The 12,017-nt window shown below is 34.6% G+C and overlaps 1 protein-coding gene across 1 annotated transcript; it reads left to right on the forward strand.

Annotated features, from left to right (window-relative positions):
* The first annotated feature begins 1,352 nt into the window (after positions 1-1,352).
* ccn1l2 (cellular communication network factor 1, like 2) lies at positions 1,353-11,248 on the forward strand. The gene is made up of 5 exons (XM_067394090.1): positions 1,353-1,637; positions 2,767-2,980; positions 4,368-4,703; positions 6,250-6,449; positions 9,581-11,248. The coding sequence occupies exons 1-5, from the start codon at positions 1,566-1,568 to the stop codon at positions 9,884-9,886; spliced, it is 1,128 nt and encodes a 375-aa protein (XP_067250191.1). The 5' UTR covers positions 1,353-1,565; the 3' UTR covers positions 9,887-11,248.
* Positions 11,249-12,017: the final 769 nt, after the last annotated feature.

Here is a 12,017-nt window from a genome sequence, read left to right on the forward strand (position 1 = left end):
TGGTTGTGTTGTGATTTGGCTGCATTTTGCAGCACATGTGTTGTCAAACTGATGAAGATATTTTCTTAATTTGCTGGTGTTTTTTCTATTTGTATGTTTTCTTCAGTTGCAGCGTGTTGCTTTTTTGGCCACTGTATATTAGAGTATTAGTAGACTGTCTGCTTAATATCTGCTAACACTTTATTTTGATGCTCCCAACAGACATTCAACTGACTATAAATACTTATATTAATAATCTACTCACCCTAACCTAACAGTCTACTAATACTCTAATGAGAGTATAGAAATAAATTGTAACCTGTTATTATATTAACATTACATCAGTTAGTGAAATAGTTTTTACTGTAAATTTAAGGTAAATCCATAAAACCTAAAATGTTGCTACCATATTTTTAGGGTAAAGTTCTGGCAACTACAGCTGATGGCTTTTTACTTTAACTTTGATTTGTTTTGTTTTTTTACACTGCATATTATTCTTAATCAATCATATTGATTCAGATTTGAAATAAAATAAAAATATCTGCAGAAATGGCGCAGAAGTGACGGCCTGAAAGTTCTAGGGCTGTTATATGAATTCTATGAAAGCAATCTCTGGAGATCTTTCTCCCTTCCCATGTTTCTCTTCCTGGGTTTCATAACACAAACCTGAGGCCCAGTGGAGAGCTCTTCCTGCCACTGAATACAAAACACTTTTCATGTCTTTACAAGATGACAATGAGAATGTTTCGTTTTTCCTACCAAAACACGGGAACCTGTGTGAACGGCCGGAGTTTCCAGAACGAGGAGGAAACAGTTGGAGGGAGTGAGAAAGTGCAACAGGAAGCACTCAGAGCAGGAGGTGTGCGAGGGTATAGAAAGTGTTCGAGTACGAGTGTGTAAGCTGAGTTGTTTATGGGGATTTTCCTTCGCATCTGCATCAGGACTTCCCATCCAAACGGAAAGCGCTTGGAGTTCCCTTCTCAATTGTTCCACTTTTATAACATTGTTTTTTTATGCGCTCCAGTGCGACTTTTGTAACACATAACAAGCGGCCAATTAAATTGTGTGGTCAGGTGAACACCCTACATGAACATGTTTGTTAGCTCTGTATTAAATGTCTTAGTGGTTTTGTTTCATTTCAATGTCATTTGTAATCCACACTACTGAGACTTGCGGTCTCATTTTGCAGTTTTGCATTCACACCCTGGTCCCTAGAGGTCCAGCAACACAAATAAGGGACCCCCTCATTGTAAAGACACACTCCCACTGCTCTGATCCACACTGATGATGTCAGAGACCAGCTGCTCTCTCTCTCTCTCTCTCTATAAGGTGTCCTGCGTCTTTGGAAATGCTCTGTAAAACTGACAAGGCATCTGAGTTTGAGTCTTGCTGTACCTTTAGTACAGTAACTAGTCCGACTGAAGCGCTCTGTAACTGCACTAGCTTTGAATAACTTACTTAATAAAATAGACGAGCTGGAAGACACCCTCTGAGATCTTTGGAGAGCATTAGAAAGTGGATAAACCTGCTTTTTGCATTGGGGATTTTTTTACTTTTTTGATATTCATTTTTAGGAAAGCTTGGAAATGTGTTCTGGAAGGAATCAAAGGACAGTTATTTGCATTGTCTTGTTTGTTTTATGCTCATCTGAAGGAGAGGTGAGTCGATTTGATCCTGTATGTTGCACACATGTACATTCACAGATATTGCAGAAGAAATCTGTTCATCTTTGATGGTTGTGTCATGTTGGACAAAATATTATCTTTGGGAAATTACAAACAGTCCATTATTGTTTTTGTACTCTGATATGTCCTAATGCTCATTTATTTCTCTTTATTGAGCATACAAATATTTACTTAACTTCAGCATGTCATCATTGTCATTCTATCTACTTTAGTCTAAAAAAAATAAAAAATATAACAGTGTGTTAATGAAGCAAACTGACATATTAAGATATCATGTGGTAACAGCTACATTTTATGTGATTCTATTTATTTTTATTTAAGTGTATAAAAGCGTCATTTTTGGTCAAGTTTGGAGTCAGAAAGACAAGAAAATAATACTTTTACTCAGCAAGGATACATTAAATAGATCAAAAGTGACAGTACAGACATTTCTAATCATACAAAATATTACTATTTCAAATAAATGCTGTTCTTTTGAACATTCTATTCATCAAAGAATCGTGAAAACAAAATGCATCACAGTTTCCACAAAAATATTTCACATATTAAGTATTAAATCATCATATTAGAATGATTTCTGAAGGATCATGTGACACTGAGGACTGGAATAATGATGCTGAAAATCCAGCTTTGATCACAGAAATAAATTGCATTTTACTATATATTCACATAGAAAAGAGCTATTGTTAATTGTAATAATATTTCACATTTTTTTTTTATCAAATAAATGCAGCCGTGCGAGCATAAGCGACTTCTTTCAAAAACATTATTAAAAAATAAATACATTTATTTTTAATTTTAAACATTTTTTAAGTATAAGCACGACCTTTTGACTTTAGGCTGCATGAGGAAATATTTCTATGTAGATCACATCAGGCAGAAATAACTCCTAATGGTAACAACGGCACAGTTTATCTTACAGTGTTTATTTATGATTCAATTCTACAGTCACATTTCAAACACAGACAGCTAAGTGAGTGTATTTTATAAACACAGCCTAACCCAGTCATGCAAACTTACAAAAACATTGGCCTGACGACTCCTACTGTCATGAGTCACTAAGTAAAAGCCTGTTCTCTGATCTCTCGCGCTGTTCCCGCAGGCGGCCCGGGGCTGTTCCCGTCCGTGCTCGTGTCCCCCGTCTGCGCCCTCCTGTGCGCTCGGAGTGAGCTGGGTGTTGGATGAGTGCGGCTGCTGTAAGGTGTGCGCCCAACAGTTTAACCAAGACTGCGGCCCTGACCGACCCTGTGACCACATCAAGGGCCTGCGCTGCCACCTGGGGGCCGAAGGAGACCCTCGCCGTGGACTCTGTAGAGGTGAGAACAACACATGCCAGCTCTGAGACTGCTGTCAGAATAATGGCTGTGAATGGGTGATTCTTCAGTTGGGGGAACTTTTCTGTTCCCCATGGTTATTTTTATGATTAAAAAATATAGTTTTAAAGGACACCTTATAATAACTTTATTTACTTCTTCCTATTTTTTTTTTTTTTAAGTAGAACGAGTATAGGGTAACTTCTCTATAATAAATTGAGAAATTATGAAATATGTTATATAATATTAGATTAACTTAATAAACTATAAGCTTTTATTAAAAAATAAAAATACAAACTATGTTCAAATTTAAGGCAGTTTTCCCTTTCACTGCAATTTGCCCTAAGAATGTAAAAAAATATAATAATAATAATAATAATTTGGTGTTTTGTTTTTAATTGTAATACATATTAATAAATAGTAATACATATTAATAAATTAATAAATAGTAAATAATTGATGTCCCCGATACTGAAGTCATTTCCATTATGTCAGTCATCATAGAAGAACTGTTTACTATTATTATTTAAATATATAATATATATATAATGTATGTATGTATTTACCAGTTGTACATTAAAAACTTTTATTTTAATTTTTATTTAAATTTTAAATAAGAAACCATTTTTTTTTATTTGTATATTTATTTGTAACTTATAGTTACATGTAGAAAGGGTAATCTCACTTCTCCTATAAGTAATGATATTGAAATATGTTATATAATATTATTTAAATTTAATATAATAAACTCTATACATTTATAATAAATGTGTAAAATATGTTAAAATCAGGGCATTTTCACTTTCTCTGCAATTTGAACAAAGAAGATAATACATTTAATTTAGTGTTTGATTGTGAAAATTTAAATAAATAATAAATAGTAAATGGATATATATATATATATATATATATATATATATATATATATATATGTGTGTGTATATATATATATATATATATATATATATATATATATATATATATATATATATATATTCATTAGCTTTATAAGCCAGGACATTGCTAGTTTTATTTTTTAAGTGCTTTATTTGAAAGTATGTTTTTTACATGTATTTACACTAGTAATAACAGTAAATGCATAATTAAAAGCAACTAACACTAAATGGTAACCTTGTAACACGTTACATGTAGTAATAACTATAAATTATGCATGATTACATGCAACTAACCCTACAACAAACCTAATCCTAACCATAACCTTTACTCAGTACTTAAAATGCATAGTTACACTGTAACAAGGACACCTTTAAATAAACCCAAAAGTGATTAGGTTATAATGTTATGATATTAAACAATCTGCATATCAAAGCTCCATCAGAGGCTCTTGACTAAATGACTGAACTCATGAAAGCTGCTGTGTGTCTGTCAGCTGACGCTCAGGGACGTCCGTGTGAGTTTGGTGGGCGTGTGTATCAGCACGGAGAGGATTTCCAGCCCAGCTGTCAGCACCAGTGCAGCTGTATGGACGGTGTGGTGGGCTGCATGCCTCTGTGCCCACACAACATCCCTCTGCCCAGCACACACTGCGCCAACCCTCGCCTGGAGACGCTGCCGGGCCGCTGCTGCGAGGAGTGGCTGTGCGACCATGATAACAGCATCAGTGAAGAGCCGCCGGACCCCCGTCCTCAACACACCCCGTCCAACCACATCAGCAAACTCCTGCAGAGCCCCGACAGCTTCCCGTCCAGGAGGAGCTCCTTTCAAGGTATTGTTTTCCATTCTAGTATCACTGAGATGCTATTATAGTTTTCATTAATAATTTTGACTTTTTATTTATATATTTTGTGCAGTTTTATTTGTTAAATTTATTAATTAATTTAATATTTAACTAAATTTAGTGTAGTTTTAGTAAATTAGTTGTTTATATATTTTTTAAAAAATATTTCTAGTTTTTATTTCAGTTTTAGTTCTAGTTATTTTAGTGCATCACCTTAAATTAAACAAAATGATAAATGCTGCCTTAGCAACTGGATTAAAAAGGTATAAGATTTTTTATTTTATTTTATTTTATTTCAAGTAATGGAATTGTTTTTATGGTTATGGTTTTAGTTTTAGTTAATTATAATAGCCCTGGTTCATAACCCTCAAGTTCTCTTGAGATTTATTTTACTCTTTTCATTATTGGGGTCCCTGAGAATAAATTCAAGTAACATTTAATAATGGAAAAATAAACAATTATTATATATTAGAAATAATATGTGACCCTGGATCACAAAACCAGTCATAAGGGTAAATTTTTTTAAATTGAGATTTATACATCATCTGAAAGCTGAATAAATAATCTTTCCATTGATGTATGGTTTGTTATGATAGGACAATATTTGGTCGAGACTGAAAATCTAGAATCTAAGGATGCAAAAAAATCTAAATATTGAGAAAATCGCCTTTAAAGTTGTCCAAATTAAGTCCTTAGCAATGCATATCCACTCACAAAAATAACTTTCTGATATATTTACAGTAGGAAATTTACATTTCATGGAACATGATCTTTACTTAATATCTTAATGATTTTTGGCATAAAAGAAAAATCTATAATTTTGACCCATACAATGTATGACACATACATAAAATCATTTAAAAAATAAATACTTTTTTATTATTATTTTTACCATTATTATTATTATTATTTTTTTATTTATTTTAAAGTACTTTAACAAAATTAATAACATCTCTATGCATGTTTACTTTTAAAGTTTTTTATGGAAGAAGTTTGATCAACTAACTCTCAGAATAGAATTAAACAGCATTTAATTGATAAGAATGGAGTGTACATAGGCTTTAGGTACATCCCATGTACTTATGCAGTATATGAATAGTGTGAGTAGTGTGTTCACACTGAAAAAAACCCTATAGCAGATCTAGGCAGGTGGTGCTGGGGAAGGTGAGGAGCTAGGAAAATTCCCATGGTGCACTGCACTAAGTTGAGCCAGTTCAGGACGAAAATAAATAGGTTACGTAGATGGAGCAAAAAGATTGATTGGCAAAAGCAGCTGGCTTCAGGAGAGCCAATCAGCTGCTCTGTAGAGTTTCATGACTGAACTATGTATGTTCACCTAAAACATATCTGAGCCGAATTTCACAGAGACTTGGGTTTGGCTTCTTTTAACTATGCGAGTGCCTAAATACCCATAATGCCCTAGCAGTGTGGCCAAAAGTGCCACTCTGAACACTTTAGCAACATTTAAACTACCTTAGCAACCACAAAGGTGAAATGTGTCATTTATGGCTTTCTTTTCTCATTAACCCTGTAGAGTGGTCATCTGTGCCGGTGTCTCTGGTTCCCTTCCCAACATCCGAATGCTTCCCACAGACCACTGACTGGTCAGAATGTTCTGCTTCCTGTGGGTTTGGCATCTCGAGTCGAGTGACCAATAGTAATGCACAGTGCCGGCTGATTAGAGAGACACGCCTTTGCCAGATCCGAGAATGTGACATCAATCCAGCTATGAAGGTGAGATATATGTAATGTGTACACATACATTCATCTATACATATATATCTATATACTTTGGTCCTAAAACTTCCACAGAAGATATATGTTTATTTATATATATATATATATATATATATATATATATATATATATATATATATATATATATATATATACTGTATATATATTTGAATGATTTAAATGATTCCAGAAGAAGCCAAAAACTCAAGCTTTGATTGTCACAAGGCATGAACTGGATTAGAGTTTTGAGTGGATTTGAAGCAATTTCTACAGAAAGCACACTATAATCACTCTGCTCCAGATTGAAACAATAATAACCCCTTTACCCTCATTCACTATTCCCTACATTATTCCACTAATATAGTTCACTCGAAGGAGTGAATGAAAACGAGTGAGTGAATCTAATTAATTAGACTTAATTTAAAAAAAAACTGATTGCCTTTAAAAACTAAGTGAAATATGATTTGTATGTTGTTCTGACAATATAGTTCACTTGTACTAGAGTTCTAGTAACTTAAAAAAAGATCTGTAGAGAGTACTTGATGATTTACTTTAGATTTTCTCTTGACTTTGTATAGCTGCCATTGTTTTAACCATTAAAGTCTGTGTGTGACTCAAACATGGTCAATTGCAAGATGTTTCACAAATTTAGAGGGATTAATATCAACCCACTTGATTATATCAATTCAACATTCAAGAGGACTGGGAAATTAATGAATGCAACTAGAGAAAAATAACTGCAGAAGTTGAGGAAATTAGTCTATTAAAGGATTAGTAAAATTCTGTCATTTATTACTCACCCTTATGTCGTTCTACACCCGTAAGACCTTTTAAAGATATTTTGATGAAATCCGATGGCTCAGTGAGGCCTCTATGGACAGCAATGGTACTTCCTCTCAAGATCCACAAAGGTACTAAAAACATATTTAAATCAGTTCATGTGAGAACAGTGGTTCAACATTAATATTATAGTCAGGGGCGTAAATTTCATCGGACAGTAGGGGGGGACAATAAACATAAAATTTCTCAAGAGCAATTTTTGAAGGGGACACAAATAATACAGCCACAATTTTACTTATAAAGGATATATGCAGGGGTTAAATTGAGCCGGGGCCGTCCGGGGCTGAGCCCCGGCACATAGGCTTATCAGGGTTCGACATTAACGCTTAATTTTTTGAAGGGGCAAGAGAAAGAGAGCTTTACTTGTCCTGATTAAAACATAAATAACAAAAATAGTTAGGGAATCACCAAAACGCAAGCATGATTCTATTACATTTAGTTTAAGTGGCGATTGATAATGGATAATATAAATATTTAATAATAAATATTTTATTAATGAATGATTCAGCGTTTTGAACGAATCGGTTGAGTCAAAGATTCAGTAATAGCCTATTCCAAAACACCTGCCTCATTCTTGAATGAATCAGCCATTTGAACAAATCGTTAGAATGAATGACTAGGACAGTCACTTGCCGCCACCTACTGCCAGTTCAGTTTCATGTTTAAATTTTCCCAACATTTCTTATTTGTATATTCAAAAATATTTAAAGAATATCATAACATTATTTAATGCAGTTGTAATTTTTCAGTGTAAATTATTTAATTTGATTCATAACAGTCCTGCTTTATTTTTCTTATTGAATTTATTGATCAAATGTAAAAAAAAAAAATGAAATAAGATTAGGGGAAAAAATGCCCATGGGGTAAATATCACGAATATGCAGATATAAATATGCAAAAGCTGACGGAACACTGTTGAGTATATAGCTTCAGAATAAATTATATTTACACCAAAAAAAAATCCACATTTTTTCCAGACAACTTTTTTGGTCGGACAAGTGACCAATTTACTTGTCCAAAATATTGTATTGATATGCTCTCCTTTAGGCCCACAGAAAGATTTTGTTATCAGATGTAGCTTTGCACACTGCCAACATCTAGAATGATTTTGATCTGCATTTTAGTGTTCATAGCAGAGGGCTCTGTCGACTTATTTTTAGTTTGTCAATTGATAAGATTTTGTAGGCTTTGCATACTCATGTGCACTCCTCGAAAGCCTGAAACCACAGAGCCCCCCCACATAAGAAATGCCAATTTAACCACTGGATATATGTAACGTAATGTTACACAGAAGAAAACCTTACTACTATTAGTGTAGCAAGTAACTAGACTGCCATTATGCTCAAAGTTTCTCTTTGGTTCAATAAAAAAAACTTACTAAATTGACCAAAATATTCAAAATCATTTATTTATTGGAATATTTTTTAAGTTTTTTACAACCAAGTCATCAAAATACAATGAATATACTTTGAGCAAAACCCAACACACAACAGTAAATCTTCTAGCCTTATTACAGTTCACATATTCTTATCACACTGTTAATTGTTGTTGGTGTGGGTGACATAGTATCCAACAAGCTATTGTAAACAAGCTACCAAACACGCTAGGTAACATTATAATTGCTAAAATAGCGGACTCACGGAAAAAAAATCATGTTATCATCTTGCTTTTGTTATGACTAATTAGTCAGCGTCGTCAGCATTAAAGCAAAAATAACCACTACATCCGATGTTTTTGAATAAAATAGCCTTAACAGCCGACTTACTAGAGCTCCTCTCAACTACCGTCTGTCTTCTCTCCCGCCGGCGCCGCCGGATTTCTACACGCACGAGTGTGACGTGCGCGGTGGACCAAACCACTGTGAGGCAAGGGAGGGGTGACTCAAAATGTTTCTAAACTTAAAACGCCTGTTTGCGTTTGTATTGCGTTAATTCTTACACAAATATATCATTTATTTCAATACTTAGAGTGGTATTTAATTATATTTTTTGAGGGGACAGCACTCAGATAGGGGGGGTCATGTCCCCCCCGTCCCCCCCTCGATTTACGCCCCTGATTATAGTCCAATCCCGATTGTTTCCACTAGCTGTGAGGTGAAGAACCACATGTCCCATGATTCCGGGCTCAAACTTGCCGTCATCAAGCTACGCCTTTGTTTTGAATAGGCCTCTAGTGGACAGAAATCTTACATATTGCACCTTTAATCAAAGATGATTAGAATAATACCTTGGAATGGAGGTATTATTACTCTAATCAATTTTTTCTTGATGCTTTGTTATGTCATTTAGAAAGGAAAGAAGTGTCGACAGACAGTGAGGTCTCGGGAACCAGAGCAGATCACATTCGCCGGCTGCTCTACGGCTCGCCGCTACCGGCCCCGTACGTGTGGCTCGTGTGTGGATGGCAGTTGCTGTCAGCCGTCCGCATCCCGCACGTTGCGTCTCCGATTCCGCTGCCCGGATGGCGAGAACATCACACGAAATGTGATGTGGATCCAGCGCTGCCGGTGCAGCAAACGCTTCTGCAGGCTTCAGAGGGAGCTTTCCTCACCCACCGTCAGCCTTCACAACGACATACACACCTTCTCTCACTGAACACACACTACTACATTCAACGCGCCATCATTGCATAATGGCTAAAAATCACTTTTTTTTTTTTACACCCGTTCTCAGGGATGTTACCTGAACTGTAGAATAGTAAACTTCTCCTCTGTCAGCTGCCGCATTTCAGTGCTCCATGTCACCGCCGATTTGTATTGCACTTTATGTGTTTCTCTTTTGCTTTGGCCCAGTTCTGGTGTGAAACTCATGAAAATATGTCCAGGTCACATTTCTTGTCAGATTTGCCCTCCTCTTATGCACCTGTTTGACCATGTGTTCACTTCTGCTTTTATTTATTCTGAAATTTTTAGCTTTGAAGTGTTTTATTGAATCTCGAAGGATAAGTGAATATATTTGGCTTCAGATGAATGACTTCCTGTCATTGGAAGGTTAAGAAAATGCACTAGTATTGAGGGAGGTGAGATTGTGTTACAGATATTATGTACATCACTGAGTGAGATACCTGATTATTAAGGGATAAAATGATGTTTTTTTATATAATGTTTGCTTTTAAACTAATATATTTTCTGTCCGTTCTTTATACTGCAGAGTTTTTACTCTGTATACAGATGTCTTTTGCAATTTTAACAAGTTTATGTGTGGAAGAAAGCAATGATGGAGACTGTTTTAGTACAGTGGAGACTTGCTTTGTCTTTTGTACAGTGTACAGGCTTCACTATAGGTGGAGTGACTCTTTGAGACTGCTTCATTTTTCGGGGCATACTTTAAATTCTAGACGCTCTCTTGTATAGGAGTGAAGGACTATTTGTATAGTTAAGATGATGAATATAAATTACTTTGCTGATCAGTTTGTGTCACAAAAAATAAAACATTTTGAGTAAAAATGCTTGTAATCAGTAACTAGGGTTTCCATCTTCTGGAAAGGAAAATAAGGGAGAATCGTGGTTCTTTATAGGAGAATAAGGGACACTCAAAATATTTGTACTGTACCACACAGTGTATGTCATTTCAGCATTTGCACATTTTTGCATTATATGCCAACAGTTCAAAAAATGGCAAAAAAAAAACTTCTTGCATTTTTCACCCAAAGTTTGCATTTCTGTAACTCATATTACAGATATCTTAAAGTCCTTTTAGATTCTAATTCTTAACAAACTTTTCTTTTCTTGATTTTTAAGGCCCAATATGGTTAGTTTCCAGAGATAGGGATCTCAATGCGCCTCTATGAGTAAATTGGTACACATTTTCAAAGGTCGCACATTTTTCTGAAGAACAAATAATGTTGAAACTAGAAATGTATCTCAACACAACTAAACATTCCTGTCTGAGTGCCATAAATAGTATTTTTCTAAAGTTTGTGTGCCTGTAATTCTAAAAGTATTAAAGATATCTCAATATCCGTCTATATTGTCATTCTTAATAAACTTTTATTTTGTAATCTTCATTTTAAAGGCCCTATAATATGGTTCAATCCAATAGATATAATGTGGCTTCATGTTCAAATTGTTGAATTTTACCCATTTTCTATATATAGCTACACAAATGGATATTAAACATCAACCTCTATTCAAAACCATGAACTTTATAAAAAAAAAAAAAAAAATGTCAGTAAGATAGGCCTACATACTACATAGATGGCATAAAATAATAACTAAACATCTTTTGAAATTTCAGCCAATAAAGCATTTTTTAAACAATGGCACTTAAAAGTTTGAACTAAATTTTGTTGCAACCATGTATGAATAAATGAAAATGCACAGTTTTTAATTAAAGAGAAGGAGAGAACTTACAAAATTAGCCTAGTATGTGCTGCTTTTGGTGCTTGAGACTTTATTATTTTGTGTTTCAATAATGAGGTCCAAGAGAAGGATACGCTGCCTACAAAGGAACACTCCACTTTTTTTGGAAATAGGCTCATTTTCCAACTCCCCTAGAGTTAAACAGTTGAGTTTTACCATTTTCGAATCCATTCAGCCGATCTCCGGGTCTGGCGGTACCACTTTTAGCATGGCTTAGCATAGTTCATTGAATCTGATTAGACCGTTAGCATCTCGCTCAAAATGACCAAAGAGTTTCGATATTTTTCCTATTTAAAACTTTACTCTTCTGGTGTAACATTGTGTACTAAGACCGAAACTCTTACTGAATTAATACTTAATAATGA

This window comes from Chanodichthys erythropterus, chromosome 9 (assembly GCF_024489055.1).
Source record: "Chanodichthys erythropterus isolate Z2021 chromosome 9, ASM2448905v1, whole genome shotgun sequence".
In the NCBI taxonomy this organism is placed as follows: Eukaryota; Metazoa; Chordata; class Actinopteri; order Cypriniformes; family Xenocyprididae; genus Chanodichthys; species Chanodichthys erythropterus.

What these genes read in the sequence shown, in the direction of transcription:
- ccn1l2 (XM_067394090.1), top strand. Translation starts at nt 1,566, where the DNA reads ATGTGTTCTGGAAGGAATCAAAGGACAGTTATTTGCATTGTCTTGTTT. An exon ending in TATGCTCATCTGAAGGAGAG is followed by an intron (nt 1,638 to 2,766) that starts GTGAGTCGATTT and finishes CTGTTCCCGCAG; the next exon opens with GCGGCCCGGGGCTGTTCCCG. An exon ending in TCGCCGTGGACTCTGTAGAG is followed by an intron (nt 2,981 to 4,367) that starts GTGAGAACAACA and finishes TGTGTCTGTCAG; the next exon opens with CTGACGCTCAGGGACGTCCG.